At 39.6% G+C, this 21,775-nt stretch overlaps 1 protein-coding gene across 1 annotated transcript in view; it reads left to right on the plus strand.

The window, feature by feature from the left end:
• Positions 1–21,775, plus strand: part of ASB4 (ankyrin repeat and SOCS box containing 4) — a 58,418-nt gene that overhangs the window by 34,583 nt on the left and 2,060 nt on the right. The window contains exon 3 of the mRNA XM_045564096.1: positions 7,010–7,500. Within this exon, the coding sequence (XP_045420052.1) occupies positions 7,010–7,500 (491 nt within the window). The remainder of the gene's footprint in view (positions 1–7,009; positions 7,501–21,775) is intronic.

The following is a 21,775-nucleotide window of genomic DNA, read 5'->3' on the forward strand; positions in this document are numbered from 1 at the left end:
ATATAGTACAATTCTGTTCAGTAGTTAAAATTTTAAAAAATCAGTTCTCCGCTCAATAACATAATGTGACTGATAAAAACAAGTTGCGAAAGTGAGATATATTAATAACTTATATAGTTTTAAAAACACAAAATAGTATATGTTTTCTATTGATATACATATGAATAGTAAAAGAAGAAAAATTTACCAAGCAATGACAAGCATCGATTTTAGGATAGTGGTTATCCCCTTGAAGAAATAAAGGGAAGAGAGAAAGGAGAAAATGGTTAGGTTTTTCTATAAAATTTTATCTTAGAAAAAAAGAAAACTAAAGCAGCTGAGCATGGTGGCTCATGCATGTAACCCTGGTGACTCAGGAGGCTGAGGTGAGAGGATCTCTTGAGGCCAGGAGTTTGAGGGTGCAATAAGCTATGATCACATCACTGCACTTCTACCTGTATGACAGAGCAAGACCCCATCTCAAGAAAGAAAGAGGGAAGAAAAGAAAGAAAGAAAGAAGGAAGGAAAAGAAAGAACGAAAAAGAAAGAAAGAAAGAAGGATGGAAGGGGAAGAAAGAAAGAAAGAGAGAGAGAGAGAAAGAAAGAAAGGAAGGAAGGGAAGAAGAAAAGAAAGAAAGAAAGAAAGAAAGAAAGAAAGAAAGAAAGAAAGAAAGAAAGAAAGAAAGAAAGAAAGAAAGAAAAAGAAAGAAATGAAGGAAGGAAGGAAGGGGAAGAAAGAAAGAAAGAAAGAAAGAGAAAGAGAGAAAGGAAAGAAAGAAAAAGAAAGAAATGAAGGAAGGAAGAGGAAGAAAGAGAAAGAAAGAAATGAAGGAAGGCAGGGGAAGAAAGAAAAAGAAAGAAAGAAAGAAAAAGAAAGAAAGAAAGAAAGAAAGGAAGAGAAGAAAGAAAGAAAGAAATGAAGGAAGAGGAAGAAAGAAAAAGAAAGACAGAGAGAAGGAAAGAAAGAAAGAAAGAAAGAAAGAAAGAAAGAAAGAAAAAGAAACAGAGAAAAAGAGAAAACTAAAGCAAATATGGCAAAAATATTTGTCAAATATAGGTATGGTATAGAGTTGTCTGTTATACTTCTTTCTGGATTTTTCTATGTGTTTGAATATTTCATAATTCATAAAAAATCTTAGATCTGGTGCTGATATAATAAAAATTTAGGTATGTTAACACAACAGAATTCTAACTCTGTTTTACATATAAATACAAAATACTTTTGAATTTTAGATAAATAATGGTCATTTACAGAAATGCAACTACAGCTTAAATCAAGATGAGGTTGGAGTTCGACTTACTCAGAACTTTACCAAGATTTTTTCTTGTTTTGGAATACCATTCATCATGGCAGTGACGCTCCTGGTATTTGAATTACAATATAAAGCACCTGTATCAGTTCTATTACAATATACAGCTGTTCCAATTCTACATATGGGTTCGAGCAAATCACTCTTTCATTATGCCATAGTCTTTCCCAAACATTAACATAATAAATTTCACACAATATCATTGTAATTTATTTATATTATTTATAACAATCACAATTTTTCCTGTACATGTTAGCTAGGGCATTACGTTAATTTCTAAAAGAAATGTATGAAGGTAGATGATACGGACTTCACTGCAGCACGGGAAAGGTGCATTTGAGAGAGTTAGGAAGCACCGATCCGGGCTGGTCCTCCGTCTTAGCTCCCATCCGCACCACATAGGCTCTTCAAGAAATAAAGACCACCAGTTCAGGGAGGGGAGAGGGGAGCTGGCTTACGGGTATGCAGTGGGGATGTGCAGTCCTTGAGTCTGGGAATATGGAGGGCTGACAGTTTCTGCAGTGACAGAGACCTGCTCCCTGCTCCCACGCTCCTGCATGTGACAGAACTTGGGGGCCAAGTGGATGCTCGAGAGAGGATGGCTCTGAGAGCCATCTCGTAGCCTGTAGGGCGTAGCAAAGCCCAGCAGATGGAGCCACAATGATGACTGATCATGGAGGTTCAGCCAACCTAACAAATGGGGACTTGGAGGCAGTTTAATGTTTTCTTTGGAAAATAAAATAAGGAAATATGGGATCTTATAACTAGGATTCATGAAATTAATGCTATCAGTTGGAGGTAATGAAGGGAGGTTGTCATACCGTATGGCAGAACAGGAAAAATTCAATATTAACAGCACTGTGTTGAAGTCACTGCAATCTTAGCTTTAGGAAATTTCCCTACAATCCCCACCCTTTCCATTCAAATTCTTATCCCATCTCTCCTTTTCATCCCATTCTCAACACACACAGACCTCTGTTTCCTTTGTCCACAGATGAAATTTGAAAATTCCTGTTCTTTATCATGCAGAGCAAATTTCAATCTTTACCTTATTTGCTACCGTTCCAGACTACATCTGGAGACCCTATTGCATAAATTAAAAGGTTCATGAGGGACCTTCTCTCATTAAAAGTTACTTTACCCCAGAAATAATTTACCCTGCTCACCTAGAATGAAAATTGTTGCAAATATTTTACAGGATATAGTTTACAGAAATGTAAAGAAAACCCATTAGAGAAACAGACCATATTTCCACATGGAAGGATTCCATATTATAAGAATGTCAATTCTTCCTAAATTGATGTGTACGCCAAAATAAGGTCCAGGTGAATCAAATGTTAAACTTTTTTAAAAAATTAAAAAGAACTGGATTATAATTAATCTGGATAGTTATGCAACCTCTGAGAGGACTAGGAAGGACATTCTAATACAAAGGAAAAAAACAAGAGTAAGTTTGACTACCTAAAGTTAACATCACTGTATTTAGGAATAACCAAATAAACTGGTTAAAAAGCTTATAGCAATTATGATACCAAAAACTTACATTTTAATGAAGAGCTCATAAAAATGCAAACAAAGCAGAAAGGTTTCAATATATAAAGAGACAATGAAATTTGGACAATTAACTAAAGAAGAAATAACACTAGTTAATAATTACTGAGAAAGTGTCCAATCTAATAATCAAATGAATTCAGATTTTTAAAAATAAACATTTTTTACTAACAAACTACTAAGAATTTTTTTAAATGTATAGTATACCGGTGAGTGAAATGGCTAATCGTGTGCATCAATGAGAAAGATATAAATATAATTTTTGGCAATCATTCATAGAGACCCTTATCATAGTTCGAATGTTTTAGCTTAATCACTCTATTTTGGGGAAATTTATTCCAAGGAAGTAATCCTAAAATTTACATGAAAAATTATTAATTGTAGCATTAGTTATCAGATCAAAATTTTGGAAAAATTTTCACATCCAACAGTAGGGTAAACTTACTCAATGGAGTAGTTGCTTTAAAATGATGTCTAAAATGATTATATAATAACATGGAAATACTTAGAAATAAAAAAAAAAGCAATGTTGGTCAATAAAAATGTTAAAATAATTCTAACTTACTTGGCAATTGGGGAAACCATTCAAACACAATAGGGTATCACTATGCCCCCACCAGATTGGCTAAAATTAAATAGACTGAAAATACCAATGTTGACTATGATGTGTCACAGTAAGAACCATCACACATAGCTTATCAGAGTGTAAATTGGTACACCTCCTTGTCTGACACTACCTCATGAACTTGAAGATGTGCATACCCAATGACCCAGCAAACTACTTGCAGGTGTAGAACCCACAGAAACCGTGGCACATGAGCACGAGGGTACAAAAATGCACAAGAATGCTTGGAGCAGCAGTGTTTGGAATAGCCTAAACCTGTAAATATCCATCTCCAGTAGGATGGATAAACTGTGGATTGTTCATGCTAAGAAACAAATGTAATAAAATAAACAAGTGGGAGCTAAATATCACAACATAGATTACTTTCATCAACATAATATTGAGTGAAAGAAGCAAGTCATAAAAGAGTACGTGTCTGTGATTCCATTTATTCAAAGTTCAAAAATTAATGAAACTAAACTATCTTGTTTAGAGTTATAGGCAAAAGTGGTAAAACTATAAAGAAATGCAAAGACCTGATTATTTTAATAGTCAAGCAATAGTTACCTCTGGTAGGACAGAGGAGTTGTGATGGGAAAGATAGCAGGAAAGTGGAGGGCTTCTCTGGATCTACAAGTATTTGATTTCTCGATTTGGGATATGATTATATAGGTGATGACTTTACAGTAATTTTTTAAAACTGCACATATGTATTTTCATATATCATGTAATATATATGTCATGGATCGAATTGTACCCCCTTCTATACACAAAAACAAACACACACACAAGATATGCTGAAGTCCTAATCTCCAATACCTCAGCATATAATTTATTTGGAAATAGCATTGTTGCAGATTTAATTTCTTACACTGGAGTAGGGTGGGTCCGAATTGCAGTATAACTGGTGTCCTTAGAAGAAGACAGCCGTGTGAAGACACAGAGACACAGAGAGAATGCCATGTGAAGATGGCAGAGGCAGGGATTGGAGGGATGTATCTACTAATCAAGGAACACTAAGGATTGGCAGCCATCACCAGAAGCCAAGAGAGGTATGAGACAGATTCTCCCTCAAAGTCCTCAGAATGGGTTACAGTGAGCTGCAATCGTGCCATTGCACCCCAGCCTGGGCGACAGAGGCAGACCTCCCAAAAAAGTCCTCAGAAGGAACCAAGCCCAGACACCTTAATTTTGGACTTCTAGCCCCCAGAACCGTGGCAGGATAAATTTCTCTTGTTTTAAACTACCTTCTGTGTGGTACTTTGTTACCACAGCTCTTAGAAACGAATACATCACATTAAAAAACATTTGTAAAAGGTCCCAAGAATTTATGTTTCTGGTCTCTAATTTCTTGAATAAATCACAGAATCTAAAATCAAAAAACAGTCAAATCATCCTACTTAATATATTTCCTGGAAAAGTTACACCAAAAGACCCAATTCAAGTATAAAAATAAGGAGCTCCTATTCAGAAAAGGAAGCTATGTAGCATATCTAGTTGTACCAAGAGGTCAAGGATCAATTGTAAATGTCCAAGGACGTTAAAAAGTAAAGGATGTGGTTTGTTCCAAGTTGGCCTGTAAAAATTTCGTCTTGACCCTTTGATTTTTGCCCTTACTGGAAATTCTCCAGCGTCTGAAGTGACCCTGCACATGGCTTCTGGGAAGATGTTCTCATTCGTTCCCTTTCACTCCGGAGCAAAGAATAGCTGAACTGAAATGAGACCTGAACTCCAGGGCAAAATACTGATGAACACAGATGGCTCTGTGAAAGACGATCTTTGGCTGCAATTCTACTTTCTGCACTTAGGAATCCAGACATTCTCAGAGTTTACAGAGCAGTGTGTTCTTGGAAACCTCACTGAGGGAGTTGATTTCGCAGTGGTCCCCAATCTTTTTGGCACCAAGGACTGTTTTCATGGAAGACAATTTTTCCACATGGACTGGGTGGGGGCAGGGGGGATGATTTCGGGATGATTCAAGTGCATTACATTTACTGTGCACTTTATTTCTATTATTATTACATTGTAATGTATAATGAAATAATTATACAACTCACCATAGGTTGGGGACCCCTATATACAGGATACTGAACATGCTTGTAGGATTAGTGCCTTTTTCAAATATGTTCCATAGGATCAGGGGAAGCCATAAATAAGGGCATGAAGGAGCAATGCATTGAGAACAAATTTTAAAATCAACAAAATGCAGAGTTCTTTTTTTTCTACTTTCTAGTTTTCTTATACTGACAAAGTACAGAAAAAATTTCCTCCAGAAAGATACTAATGAGGTAGAATAGAAGAGTGATAAGGAATTTTAAAGCCAGGCTGTTTGTTTTCACACCTTGGTTCTACTGCTTACTAGCTTGGTGTACTTTGGGCCAGTTATTCATCTAAGTACAAATTTCTTCATTTGTAAAACTAGGCTCAAAACTGCACCTAGTGCGAAGGGTTGCTGGGAATATTCAATGAGGCAAGGTATGAAAAGCATTTATCTCAGAATGTTGCATATGATTAAATGCTTAATAAATATTAGTTACTGGCAAAACAATAATAATAATAAAAGTCTCTTTGTATTGTACTTGAAGCCCCTGTAAACATTTCCAGTAGAACTGATTATAGAGTTGGCCCCCTGGGCATCATTGGGTTCACCCCATTAAATTAGGCAGAGAAGAAAAATTTCAGCTTCTCAGTTTGACCATTCTAGTTCTTAACATTCCCAATCAGAAAAATAAAATTCACTTCAGTTTCCTGGTCTGTTAAATAAGCAGGTTGGATTAAGTAATTTCTAGGGAGCTTTCCAAGCACAAAATTCCTATTTCTAACATCCCTGTCAACCATAAATCAAACATGTTACAGTCTCTAAGTCATTTTCTTTCTTTCAATGAGTGTTTCTATTACACTGCTTCTACCCCTTTCAGTGAAAACTACGACCTTTAGGCGAGTTTGGTGGCTACATTTTGTGTGTGCATGTGTTTATCATTGTGTGTTCCAAGGAAGCCTCATAGACTTAGGCTACCCTTGTACTGTAATTCCAGCCAAAGGGCTGGCAATTTCCATACTGCTAGAGTTTAATTGTACCACCTTTCATGTTCACCTACTTTGAAAGAGAAGAAAAACATTATTTTGTGAAACATTCAAAACAATTGATGATTTTAAAAGCCACTTGTATGAGCTTCAGAAGTTGAGATATAACATTGATTTTTAATGACATTTCCTATTTTACCGATAAATGATTTTTAATGACATTTCTTATTTTATCAATAAAAGCTATTTAGTTATAGAAATCACTTGGTATTTCCAAAGCCACCTGGGAGTAAGCGCCACAATTCAGCAATGCTCCAGCTTTCTTGGCAGAAATTCTTTGCTTTTCTCTGGGTACATTTTCTGGCTGTCCAGGAAATGACACTGTTGTTTCAAAGGAGTGACTTCCACGAGGCCCAGAAATGGAAACTGAAGGTGCAGGGGAGAGGTTAAAAGAGAATCAGGGAGAAAAGTCTTGTTTACTGAACTTTGGGAGCAATGACAAAATGTTTCAGTAATTGTCTTCCTCAATTACTGTTCACAGGGGCAAACGTGAATATGAAGACCAACAATCAAGATGAGGAGACGCCCTTGCACACGGCTGCCCACTTCGGCCTCTCGGAGCTGGTGGCCTTCTACGTGGAGCACGGGGCCATAGTGGACAGCGTGAACGCCCACATGGAGACCCCGCTGGCCATCGCGACCTACTGGGCCCTCCGTTTTAAAGAGCAGGAGTACAGCAGGGAGCACCATCTCATCTGCCGCATGCTGCTCGACTACAAAGCCGAGGTCAACGCCCGGGACGACGACTTTAAATCTCCCCTGCACAAGGCAGCCTGGAACTGTGACCACGTGCTCATGCACATGATGCTGGAGGCCGGCGCCGAAGCCAATCTCATGGATATCAACGGCTGTGCTGCCATCCAGTACGTGCTGAAGGTCACCTCCGTGCGACCTGCCGCCCAGCCTGAGATCTGCTACCAGCTACTGCTGAACCATGGGGCTGCTCGAATATACCCTCCACAGTTCCACAAGGTGAGGCTGTGCCCAGTGGTTTAGTGAGCAGGTTAACTAAGATCCAAAGGGTGGCTTGGTCTCAAATCTGCAGGTAACTCAAGCTTGTTTGAGGCTTGAGTCCTGGGCATACCGACTCTGATTCTCTTTTGACCTTCCGTTTGCACACTTGACTGTTCCTATCTTGCCCTAGTCCAAGTTTGTTTGCAATCTGGGCCTAAGAGCTAGGAATGAGAACAAGACTGGCAGATAATTTTTCATGTTTTGTGTGAACACTAATGAGCTGGTAGTGGCTTTCTGGGGAATTAAGTCTGCCAGAAAGGTGAATGGTGTCAGACAGGTACATAGTTATCATCTTTTAAGCAGAATGTCTGGTCCAAAGATAATTCAGCCTGCATCAGAATTAGTTAGCTTGTACACGTGAAAGAGCCACACGATTTTCCAGTTTAATGAAAGCTAACATTTATTAAGTACTACTAATTGTATGTATTTATTTATTTTATTTTTTAATTTCAGAATATTACAAGGGTACAAACGCTTTGGTCACATAAGTTGCCTGTATATTTATTATATATATGGTGGATAGAGCACACTGTTATAAGCATTTTGTGTTTATTAATTAATTCATTTATTGTAACAATAATCCTACAAGGTATATACTTTTGCTATCCCTATTCTGCAGAAGAGGAACCTGAGGCACAGAGTAGTTAGGTAACTTGCCTGAGTTCATACAGTTCAGGCAACCTTAGATAATTTGGCTCCAGCATCTACTGTTGTAATATCACACTGCACAGCTTCTCTTTGTAGCAACATTGACTGGTAATCTCCAATGGGCTGGCTGGCAGGGACCAGATACTAATAATATTGATGTGGCTAAGGCACGGCACCTATCCTCAAGTAGCTTAAAATGTAGTGGGAGAGACAAACAAATAATGAGATAATTTTAATATGCTGTGGTAGATGATAAAGCAGAGGAATAAAGTGTGTTATAGAAGCATGGAAGAGCGTTTTGCGTAGGGTTAATGATAGTCATTACTTTGGAAGCCAAAATGTATTTTACCTTAAAATAAACAAATCAGATAACACTGTTCCTAGGATCTCCATCATTCTAAAAATTCAATTAACACAAATCTGAGGAGTTTGAGGTATAGACCAGCTAACTAATGTTAGGGTCACAGAAAACAAACTGATAGAAGTTTTACAGAATTCACAGCTAAATTCTACCTCCTACATTGGTAGAACGTCAGGGACTCATCTGAAATCCTGCAGTGTGAGGGTTAGGTAGAAGAAAGGTTCCACTAATGAATTTGAGGGTGGTGCACTCAGCAGGGCAAATTCCACATGGACAACCTAGAGAACATTCGGGTGAAGTTTTGACGGGTTCAGTGATTCCAGTGATCTCATTAAGAAATTTTCTCATGGTTGTCAGGGTTTTAGTGGAACATTAAATAATATTTTTCCTTAAAATTTTATGTAAAACTCAGAATGTCCTGAAACTTTCTAAAATTTTTATAGAGAATTCCAATTAATTAAGATGAGAAAACATACAATAATAATAATAACAATAATGTAATATTAATGTTACAATAATGGTCCTTTGTTGAGTTCTAAATAGGCTTTATTTTAAAGCCTATTTAATGAAATTATTTCATTTTATTTTTATAACAGCCTCTAAGGTAGACACTGGCATTTCCTTCATTTAAGAGTTGAGTAAGCTAAAGCTAATAGTGTCAAGATATTTTCTTGAAGTCACACAGAGTAGGTGGTTAAGTTCACTCATTTGTTTATTTATCAAATATTTCCTGAGCACCTACTATGTGCCTGCACTATTGTATTTGCAATGGACCAAACAAAGGCCTTTATGGAAGGTACTTTCCAGTGGGAGAGAGATAGAAAATCAATAAAACAGCAAGCAAACAAATAAATACACTCTGATATGTTAGGTGCTCTGGAGAAAAATAAAGCAGGCCAAAGAAAATAAGAAAATGCTGGTTTTGGGGGGTGTTTGTGTGTGTGCTATTTTATATAAGTTGACTAGAGAAAATAAGGATGTGAAGGGACAAACCATGTGAATACCTGCTGGGGGTGGGGAGAACATTCCAGATATAAGGAAAGCAGGTGCAAGGATTCCCGAGATAAGAGAGGACTGAACATGTCTGAGGAAGAGCAGGGAGGCCAGGGTGGCTAAAGTGGAGTGAGCAAGGGGGAAGAGAGTCAGAGAGGTGTATATATGTGGGTGGTTTGCAGATTATATACATGCAGCCTTGTAGGCTGTGGGAATGTCCTTGATGTTTTACTCTGAATGAGAGAGGAAGTCATTGAAAGATTTTGAACTGGGTAATATAAAAATCTGACTTACATTTGAAAAGTATCTTTTTTGATCACCTTTTGGAGAACAACTTGGGTGGGAGGTGGGGGGCAGGTAAAGTTGCAATAATCCACACAAGAGATGAGGGTGGATTACACTCATGGTGGAAATGGTGAAGGTGGTAAGCAGTGGTCAGATTCTTGTATATTCTGAAGAGGGAGCTGATGAGTATTGCTGATGGATTGTTTGTGGACTGTGAGAAGAAGAGAGAAATCAAGGAAAATTTTAAGAGTTTTTTCGGCCAAGGAAGGTAAACAGGCCATTTCCTGAGGTGAGGAGGCTGCAGGAGGAGCTGGTTTAGAAGGAGCTCTACTAGATGTTGGGGATGTAAAGTAGGTGGTTCGATACATGAGTCTGGAATTCAGGGAAAGGTCCTGGCTGGAGGCACAAATTTGGGAGTTCATCATGAATATGGTATATAAAGCCACAAGGCTAGATGAGATCAACCAGAGTGAGAACATAGAAGAGAAGTGGCCAGAGGACTGCGCCAGGGGCCCCTTCAGCTAGAGGTTGGGGAGATAAAAAGGAATCAGTAACAGAGACTGCAGAGAAATCTTGCAATAGGAGGAGAATCAAAATAGAATGTTTTCCTGGAACCCAAGAGAGAATGTGTTTCAGAAAGGAGGGTGTGGAGCCAACTGGGTCAAATATATGGGACAATTCAAATAAGGTGAGGGCTAAGAAGTTGGCTTTGGAGACAGTATGGATTTCCCTGAGGACCTTGACATGAGTTATTTTGATGGAACGGTGGTGAGAAAAGGTTGATTGAAATGAATTCAAAGGAAATGGTGAAAAAAGAAAGTGAAGGATTTTGAGGCATTTTCCTGTAATGGAGGAGTAGCTGGAAGAGAATGATGGCTGATATTATAGTATGTTGGTTGGCTGATGGGAATGTTTCAGGAAAGGGAGAAAATTTGATGTGGTGGTCACTGGAGCAGCATCTTGATTTGGAGACAGAGGATGGGATCCAGTGCAGGGATCCAGGCTTTGATCTTAGTATTCCAGGCAGTTCATCCATTGTAACAGGAGGGAGGGCAGCCCCTGTGTGCACAGACACAGGGATGCTGGTAGTGTGTTGGTAGGAGTTTGTAGAAGGTCTTTTATGATTGCTTCTGTCTTTTTAAGTGAACAATGAGAAGCAGAAAGGAAGTTTGAAGGCCTGAGGATGAACAAGTTGTCTGATGTTTATCTTGGGGAGTGAATGGGTTTGGGAAATGTAGCAGGATTGCTGGGTGGCCCAAGCCCACTGAAAGCTAATGGTTGCACGTTTGATTCAGACTGAGGTCTGTCTGGCTCCAGACCCTACATCTTTAAATTTAGTAGCTTCCACTATGTTTTCTGATAACATATTACCCATGAAATGTGATTAAACTTAAAGGATCAAGACAAGAAGAGACCTGAAGAGGTCATTTTGTTTAATTCTCACATCTCTAGGCAGAAATAGTACTCTTGTCCTATTTTTAAATCTCCATGAAGGCAAATTCTTCAGCACTCTCTTCCTTGGGTATCTCTTTGATTTTGAAATGCATCCCCCCCCAGCCCTGCTCTTTCACTTTTTTATTTCTGTAAATTATCTAATCTAATTCTCTAGTTCTTATTCATGACCTAGAATAGCTCATATGCATCTTCATAATAAATAATCTTTACACCTTGTGTCAGTTTGTACTTAGGGCTTCTCTGCCCTCCCAAACCAAATTTTATATTTCTCCCAAATTTTTAGCTATTAATTATTTTTGCCACTGGGTATTACTCAAATATGTTGGAAAAGGCCAAGAATCATGAATGTTTGACCCTTACATTTTCCCTATAATTTTTAAGGAAAAATGGTTTCATAAATGGCCTGAAATAATATTCTGTGAAGTCTACTATTGAGGGTTCCTGTTTGCCCTTAGCTGTGTGTTCTCACCTTCTTTGCAGTTTTGAATTTTTAAATACTTTTTCACATTAGGTATGGAATCAGAATATTTTCATATCAGACCTGTTGTACATACTGCAACCTTAGAAATCAGGTCAGTTAAAGCCTATGAAAAAGTCAACCACTTATATTAAAAGTCCAGTGATCCATAGCTTTTAGCTATGTGTGTCTACTGCTTAGGTTGCATTCATTTTCCAAATCATACCCTGGCACTCTGGACTTGGCCAAAACAATAAACGTTAACAACCTCTAAGGTGAATATTCAACCCAGCATTTTAAATTACACATGACATTGTTTCTATTTTTTACTTTTATCTCTGCTTTGTCATCTGTAGCTCATTCATTCTAGATTTAGCCGTGCTGTTCATGTCAGGGGTGAAGAAACATGAACTCTGAGATCATACAAACTTGGATCCTGCCACTTATCTAAGAGTGTGGCTAAAAAAATTACTGAAACTTCCCAAGCCTCAGTTTCTTCCCCTCTGGAATGGGCATGTGCTGTCTTTGTGCCTTGGCAATAATATGCAGATTCAGTCCTTCACCAGAAGGAAGTTAATCCTATACTTGTAGCATATCACCAGTATGCTGAAAGCCCAAAGGATGGTGCCAAACACTTCTTTTCTGTTCCTCTCGGGCTGCTTTTAGTCCTTGCAGAGTCTCTCTTCCAGTTCCTCACTTCAGCCTCATCTTGCAACTATAAACATCTCTCCCTTGGTCTACTTCCATCTTTTTTTTCTAACCCACATCTCACTAGAGTCTGGTCATTCTTCATAGTGGAACCTCTAGAAGGCAAACAATCTATCTCTCTAACATGGCTCACTTCACAAAGCATAATAATCTTGGGCATATTTATGCTCTACGGCTACTTTCCTTCCAGAGAAAGTTTGGAGAGAGACACAGGGCATGAACATGCCAGAGAAACATGCTCTTCCACTTTAGGAATACTAATGGCCTTCTTGTGAGGTTGTTTTGAGAATTAAACAAGATAGCATTTGAGAAGTGTTTAGCATGGTGCTTGGTGCATGGTAACCATTAAACACATAATGACTATCACTGTTGTTGTTATTACACATCTGTTGAGCAGCAGAATCAGTGCTCCTGGGCCTGGTTTACCCAGAGGGACCTTCCCAACCAAGAGAGACAATGAGTGCATGTGAGTCACTGCCTAGAGACTAAATGTTGAGTTGTATGCTGAAACTCACTGCTGGTTGATTGCATGAAACAGGTCTCTGTGAAAATAACTGAAAGACCCTCTCCTCATTCCCTTATAAGAGACATATTAAAGAGAATGGGCTTTTAAACAGAATTTCTGTTCTCCAATGAGAAGGCTTGCAAATGTGGGAGAGGTCCCCAGGTCTTTTTTCAAAGGCAGTTCTCCAAGAGGTGCTAGCGGGAGGGTAAAAACCGTGGGTCTGAGTCCTGGCCTGGCCATTTACTTGCTGTATGATTTTTGAACAAATCCCTTAATAATTCAGATCCCAAATTCCTCATCTGAAAAGTAGAGGTAATAACATGAACTTTTCAGGATTGTCTGAGCAGTGAGAGAGTGAGGTGTGTCAGCCATGGAGCCCAGTGGGTGGTGGTCAGTGTTTCCTTTTTCCCCCCTCACAACAATGTGCTCTTGGTCCAGTGCGGGAGTCTCTCCTACTGGCACTACTTGGTGGCTCCACTAGCCTGTAAAATAGGCATGCAATTGTGTGTTCCAAGAACTGTTTATCCATGGTTAGCATTTTCTTACTCAGTTTTGTTTGCTCCTCTGACTTCCTATAGCTTGGCTGTATGCTAAAGAGATTTAAGATAGAGTCGGCTACTGCTAGATGTTGGTATTATAAACATTTTTGTTGCTACTCAACAGACTGTGAAAGAGAGCTGGCCCCTTTCCAAAGAAAAACTAAAGAAAAAATGATTCAATTTACTATGCAGATGCTTCAAAGTGATTTAGAACGACTAGTCCACAGCCCAACTTTCCAAAGAGAAAGTCATCTTTACGACAAGTAAATGACTGACTCATTTATCCAGAAGATAAAGCGATTTGTTCTCTTGCGGATGGGGAATTCAGTTTCCTTATTTACAAGGAACAAGGTCAGAGCTGAAGATGCTTTCTTCCAAATACAAAGCAAATTTGTGGAGGGTGTATTTCACTGAAAGCCAATGTATAAATTACATTAAGCAGGGGGGAAAAAAAAGAATTATAGGGTCTGCAATTGCTTTCCAGGGTACAAAAGGACATTTGATTTTTTTTTCTCCCAGCATAATTCAGAAGGAAGTGACACTCCAGGGAGCCAAGACTGGGTTTTCTTATAGGGCGAGAAAGACATTTTTCTAGGGGAGGGAAAGGTAACGTGAGGATTTGGGGAAGATAAGGGTGATTTCTGCCATTGAACAATGCTGTATGTGAAGCTCAGGGTGCAAGCAGTTCCCTTTGATCATCAAATACCTTTCTGCACACAAATATATCAATATATAAGGCTGGAGGTAGCTTTAGAATTTCCCTGCTGAAGTGGCTTGCAGGTGGCATTTAGACTGGAAGAGCGGCAAGGAGACTTAAATCTGTTTTTTAATAGGTTTGTGTTAATCCATGGTTTTTGGAGGTGGATGATGAGGGGAGATGTCTCAAGTTTTCTCCAGATGTCACTACCGTAGAAAGAGCTTTTCTGTCCAATTGTTCTTCCATGAAGGGGGAATAGAGACGCCAGAGACTCATGAGGGTGAAGCTCACTGGGCTTCTTCTGTCTTCCAGGCCAGCAAAGGCAAAGAAGAGGCAGTGACTTCTCCTCTCGGGGTCCACACTAGTCCTTTGCCATTTGATGGTCACATTCCTGGCAGTCAGTATATAGAGATGATTTAGAGTTTGCTATGTCTTAGGGTCTTTTTGTTGTTGTTGCCTGGTAAAATAATTGCTGAGGCCTGAAGAAGGTGTGTCCAGCTGTCTTAGTTCTAGAAGAATCTGGAAGTGCCAGTGGAGAGAGCAGGGAAGCTGTCAGGCTAAAAGGAGCATTTCATGCTCTGAGAACCAGCTCTTCTGTCAGCAGAAAACTTAGCAGTCAGAGTGTCAGCGAAAACTAATGACAGCAGTGGGAGCCTTGGACTTTGTGCATCTAAAGGCAGCAGAAAGTTAAGATTTGGAACCACCTAATCTTTTTACCCTCATGAAAGGTGAGAAGTCATCTCCCTGTGATATATAGAAGTATTCCAGGTGCAAATTGAAGCACCAGATACGTGAAGTTAGGCTCCGAAACTATGAATGTATTACATTCCTGTATCCATAACTGAATTTGAACTGTTTCTGAATAGAGCCTGAGAATAGGATTGCCAGAATACTGAATGCTCAGTTTAATCTGAATTTCAGATAAATAATAAGTACTTCTTAGTATAAGTGTGTCACCTGCAATATTTGGGACATACTTACATTAAAAATCATTTGTTCTCCATCTGAAATTCAAATTAACCAGGCAAACTACATTATTATTATTATTGGCTAAATCTGGCAACCCTAGAAGAGACATAGGTAATGTGTTGCAAAAAGAGAATAACTTTTAGCCACATGTCTTCTGCCTCTGTTTCTCTATGTTCTCAGTGTTGGTGAGGAGGGAGAGGGAAGGAAAACCTAGGGACAAATAACCTGTGGTACAAGTGTGGCTTTCAGGAAGAGTGAGTGTGGCTTGGAAATTAATGCAGAGCACAGAAGTCAGTTTTCTGAGGGGACCACCTAAACTAAGTGCAAACCTCATGGTGAGCTTTCTGACCTCTCCACGCTTTTTGTTTCTATAATTCCAGAATAAGTATATTCTTGATCCAGGTCTTGGACTAGTTTCAGCTATCATCTCTGTATTGGTAACTCATATATTTAAATGTTTATTTTGGATTCCTCAAGTGATCACCAACCTACTTCTCACCATGGAGCATCCTTCCAGAAAGGCTGTGTCTGGACGTCTTTTTAGGATGGATGCTATTTTCACATTAATTATATAGTAACTTTGTATGTTTGTATTCACAAGAGAATTCTTTTGAAATTATAAAACACAGGTTTCAATTTCCTCATCTCCAAATTAGGGGATTGGATCATGTGAAGAGTCCCTTGCACATCTAGCATTCTATACTGTGTGGTGGTTTGTAACTGGTGTTCAAAGCATTAGTCAGCTGCAGATTTTGTCTGTCTCTTTTGCATACATCTACATATCTGCCATCCTCGTCCCAGGTACAAAGAGAAGAGCAGCCCTTTTTGCCTCAATTTTCCAAGATCAAAGTTTTGGAAAATTACCTGCCCGCTCTAACAACCATATATCCAGATAAAAGTTCTTCTAGGTTCACTTTCTGTTGATTCAGAAATGCTGAATCTTCAGAGATTCCTTAGCAATGGGTTCCCTGCTTACCCCCTTATGGGTTGATGATATAGGATTGTTTTCTGTTTGTTTGGACCTGGCTGAAAAAGCCATGGTCAACAGCACTACTTTGTGCTCTGTGCCCGCAATATATATGCGAACAGATGCTCTCATTAAACAAGCACTTATGTTGTACTCATTTGGAGCCAGCCACTGGGCAGGATAATTCTTCACTGAGTTGGAGCTTCAGCATATACATTCAGTCTTTGAGGGTTGTGCCTGTGCTTTTTAAATATGGGAACAGTCCAAAGCAATTATGTGCTGGAATTGGCTCACAGTAGCCCATAAGACCTGATTGTTAAATTATTAGGAATTTTGAGAGCTAATTGTTAAATGCAGCCTTTATTAAAAATTAAATCATATAAACTTACAACATGTAAGGTATTCTAAAAACAAAGGTAATAAAATATTAAAAACATACTACTTCCTAATTATTTTCTCTGTATTTCCTAATTATTATACTCCATAGATTTATGCTCTTGTTAGTTGTATCTATTGTGTGTGTATGGTGGCAACACTATATAATGCTGTGTTACAGCCCATCTCTTCCCAATCACCCTTTAGTAGCTTGAAATAGGCCATGATGGGAGTATTTACATCACAGAAATCAGCAAATGCTACTAAGCAGGCCTTGATTTATTGTTTTCTTGATAACTAGACTTAAGAAATTTGTGGAGAAAATGTTACTAATGCAGATTAAATGTAAAAGTGTGCAGCATATCATGTCTGTAGCTCTTACATTATGAATAGCACAAAATTTGAGGAAATATGCTTTGAAAACTATTATCTCAACAAAAAAGTCACTCATCATTGATGAACAAGTCAAGTTCCAACATGTCTTCCTTTTTTCACTTTTATCTTACTCTTTAACGTAATAAAACTATCGATCAGCATTCACATAGGAACTATAATACATTACATGTGTTTTTCAATTGCAGACACTGGTTGGCTGTAAATACAAGTTAATACTATAAATTGATACAAAAATCAATGAAAGAATTCTGTGAGAACGAATTGACTCTATAGAATGGAAAATAAAAAGTATTGGATATTTGTAAATTGTGGGGTATACATTCTTCATATAAGTAAAATTTATAGTAAACTTATGTACGTATAAATATATATATTTTTTACCAGAAAGTCAGTTACTGACATTTTCCAACACACCACTGACTCAAACACCTGCTTCCTTTGTAGCGGAGGCCCTCTGGTTGGCTTGTTTGCTGGGGCTGATGTCATCCTCCTCTGAGGCCATGACTCCTAATTTGAAACTGTACTCCAGAAAATTCTTAAAAACCTTTTTTTTTTTTTTTTTGGCAATCCTCACTGCAGATGGCCCTGCTTCATCTAACCATATCTTTTTTTTTTTTTTTTTTGAGACAGAGTCTCACTCTGTTGCCTGGGCTAGAGTGAGTGCCGTGGCGTCAGCCTAGCTCACAGCAACCTCAAACTCTTGGGCTCAAGCAATCCTCCTGCCTCAGCCTCCCGAGTAGCTGGGGCTACAGGTATGCGCCACCATGCCCGGCTAATTTTTTCTATATGTTTTTAGGTCTTCGGTTAATTTCTTTCTATTTTTCAGTAGAGACGGGGTCTCAGTCTTGCTCAGGCTGGTCTCGAACTCCTGACCTTGAGCGATCCGCCTGCCTCGGCCTCCCAGAGTGCTAGGATTACAGGCGTGAGCCACCGCACCCAGCCATCTCACTATGTCTTCTTGTCCTGATTCCCACTGTATTTGGGCCATTGGACCTGGGTTTTGATGTGCTATGTAAAGGAGAAATGTCATTTTCTTCATCTAATGTTTTCATGAGGAAAGTTTTACTAAAATAAACCCCCCACAAACCTCTGTCCCCTTTTCACTTCACTTAACAGATCGTTAAGTTGGGAAGAGGAACTGACTTTGCTTGCTTCACCCTGGGCCTAGAGGATACTTAAATTCTGTTCATCTGTGTGACAAAAGGAACCAGCCCTGTCTGCCAGGGAGAAGCTTGCAGTTTGGGGCTGTAAATTTAATTTGAGGGTAGCGTGTTAGAAGCTCCATGTGTCCCTATAACTAAACACACTATATGTAATTTGTAAAGATGACTCTGATTGTCATCTTCATTTCATTTTTAATGGGTTTAAAATTCAGGAGGGAAAGTTATTTATTGGGCCTCTAAAGCCCTGCCTGCTGGGACGCCAAGGGTCTTAAAGATGAGGCGGGTCAGCCCTAATTACAGCCGTCCATCCATCCGGCATTGATCCCCCGCAATCTGGTCCTTAGCAGTTTTGGTCCACTCAGCTCCTGGTAATCTGACCTTCTAATCAAACCTGGTGTTATTTAATGTGTCTTCATATCTCCGATCTTCATGGCCCTGCTGATAATCCCACTCAGAATACTCTCTTCATCTGATGTCTTTTACTCTGACGTGTCTGGTTTTCTTCTGACTTTGGAGTCATGCAGACCTGAGTTTGAAACCTGGCTCTATCATTTACTAGCTAAATGACCCAGAATTTAAATTTTCTCAGCCTTTGGTCTTAAGTCTGTGAAATGGGGATAACTATAGGATCAACCTCATAGGATTGTTTGAAGATTAAGCAAGCTAAATGATGTGACGATTTAACATAGTTCCTCACATAGTAAATCCTCAAAAAAAAAAAAAAAGTGGTAGCTATTTTTTTTCCCTTCTTCTTATCTCCTGCCTGTTAGGATTTCTGAAGCTGTAAGCCATGATCCTCTACCTTTTCCATTTATGCCCATTTAGAGGACTACTGAGCCTCGTAGTTTTAACCAGCACACACTTGGAGGGTGCACAAATCTCTGCATCTTCACCTTCTCATTGGAGCGTCTGTCATGCACATTTTTGACTGACACTAAGACATTACAGATGAAATGTCCTCGTGCTCATTATCTGCCCATTCCCCAATTAGTGTGCCCTTCCAACTTCCTCATTTCTATCAGTGGGACCCCTATTTGTCCTTGATCTCTGTCTTCAAAGTTGTGTTCTTTTCTCCCCATGTCTGATTAGTGTCCCGCCTTCCTATTCCTTCTCACAGCTGCAGGTGCCTCCGTTCCCAGGACTGGTGCTGACACTAGCTGAGAAGCCAGCTGGTGCACTCCCCTTCAGCCTCCTCGCTGCTCTGTGCCCTTGATGTGCTCGGTTTCTCCTTTGTGCTTTTGCTCCTGGTGCTCAAGGGACACTTGATGATCTTCAAGTTAGTCTTTTATTATTTACTGACTTATATTGCTCTCTAGCTCTTTGAAATATCTATGTCTTTTCTCTTCAAACTAGGTTATAAACTCCTTCACGACAAAAAACAGGCCATAAACTTCTCAGAATTACTGTCATTGTACTAAACACAATGCTTAATAAAGGCTTCCTAATGGAATGAGTTGATTGAATACAATCCCTTCTGTTAAGAATATATAATGGCCTCTTGTTGCACGTCAAGTCAATCCCAAGCTCGCCACACTGGCGTTGCAGGTGCACATCAACTGGCTCATTCTTACCTGCTCTTACCTTTAGCTCTTTCCTGATACGGGCCCTCCGTTCAGGTTGACCTCATGACAATACACACACACACACACACACACACACACACACACACACACACACACACACATACATGATAATCTTTTTGTCTCTGTTTTACTTGAGACCCTAACACTTACTACCCTGCATGGAAAAATGCAATGCCGGACCACCTATGAAAAACTGGTAAAGGAAATAGAGAAAATCAGTTTTGTGACCTTTTGCTCCAATAGGTTGAGGTCGAGATGGCGTGGGAAATCGGGAAGAAAATGTTTTTGGAGAAAGTTGTTTAAGGGCAGCGGCATGCCTCCCCTCTAGGGGGGGCTTCGTTCTCATGTCACACCCAGTGAGGGGAACTTTAAGAAGATTCTGCAGAGGGTTGGATTTACGTCCTCTGAAGTTTCAAGGGAAAAATGGGACTGATTTGGAACTTATGATGAGGAAATTTAAAGGAGCAGGTCTGTGGATGGAGCTGCTTATCTGGCATCAAAGGGAAGAAAGGTTACTAAAATGAGAGTCAGGAGTGCCTTTCATTGATGACGGGACAGAGGCATGGGCCATTTGTGAGTCACACTGGAGAACCACCTGGGTCAGGTTTAAATGAAAACAGGCCACAGCCAGAGGATTTTCTGAAATAGGGCGATCTTGGCAGAAAGAAGGTGGAGGTGTTCTGGTGGACACAGAAGATTTTGGGGAGGAGTGAGGGTTGCAAGAGACCAATCTGAAGAGGAGCATTGCCCATATCAAGAAAGGTGGGTGTTCCAAATTGGGGGAACAAATGGGGTTGCAAATGGGGTTGCCCAGGCTGCCCACATTTCTTCCAGGCTGACTACAAATCTGGCTGTGCCCACAACGCTCTCCCTGGTAATTTGTTACAATGACTTGCAGAACTCAGGAAAGCATTTCAATTACTGGCCCTGGTTGACTGGTTTATTATAAAGGATGCATACAACTTAGGAACAGTCAAATGAAAGAGAAGCATGGGGCAAGGTCTCAGAGGGGGTGGCACAGAGCTGTCACGCCCCCTCCATGCATACCACGTTCCCAGCACTTTGACATGTTCACCAACTCAGAAGACCCCCAAATCCCATCGTTTAGGAGTTTTTATGTCATTATACTGGCATGATAGAGTAAATCGTTGGCCACTGGTGATTGATCTCAATCTCCAGTTCCTCCCCCCTCCCTGGAGGTGGGGGTGATGCTGCTGGAAGTTCCAATCCTCTAACCAGGGCTTGGTCTCTCTGGCTGAAAGGGGCTTGTTAAGAATAACCAAAGATGCTCTTATCATTCAGGATATTCCAAAGGTTTTAGGAGCTCTGTACCAGGACCTGGGGATGAAGACCAAATACATATTTCCTATCATCCCAAACCCACAGTAACTGCTTTCCCACTGCAGGCTTCCAGCCTGAAACAGGCCTACAGGAAAGGAGAATCTTTTGCTTTAAATAAAACTTGGAGTTTCAACTATTCAGTTAAAATGAACATTTTTATTATTGGAATGATGTTGTTCTTGTGGCCAGAATGACTGGAGAACTTTTTATTAAAAATGACCTAGAAACAGGTATGAGTCCTGCCTGCCATATTATGCCAGTGGAGAAGGGATCTAAGGAACAGGTTTGTGTGGACAGGAGAAAGGGAAGGAAAATGTTGTTGTTCCCCTTGAAGTACCTCTCTTTCAGCATAATCGTTACATTTTCTGATGCGGATCGGTGCACAAGTACACATAGGCAGGCGTGGTGCACACATGCACCACCTAGGATCTACCACCTAGGAACTAACTCCAGCTCATCTCCTCCAAGAAATCTTCCCTGACTAGCCACAACCCACAAAAGCTCCCCCTCTTGGAATTTCTAAAGTTTCTATTTTTAAAACCATATAAGCTATCACTTAAATATACAGACCAACCATTCATCTCTATTGGCCTTATTTCATGTATGTGTTTCTGCCTCTTGTTGTTATGCTAAGCCTTTCATGAGATACCAGTGTGTTTTATTTTTGGCTATTTCTTATATATTCTCACACTTGTACCCTAATAAACACTGCTTTATTAATCAATCAGATAGGTTCGAACCTTACGGCAACGTCAATAGTTGGTTAAGTGTATAAACATCCAGTTTGGTCT

The sequence above is a fragment of the Lemur catta genome, chromosome 11, assembly GCF_020740605.2.
Source record: "Lemur catta isolate mLemCat1 chromosome 11, mLemCat1.pri, whole genome shotgun sequence".
Lineage (NCBI taxonomy): Eukaryota > Metazoa > Chordata > Mammalia > Primates > Lemuridae > Lemur > Lemur catta.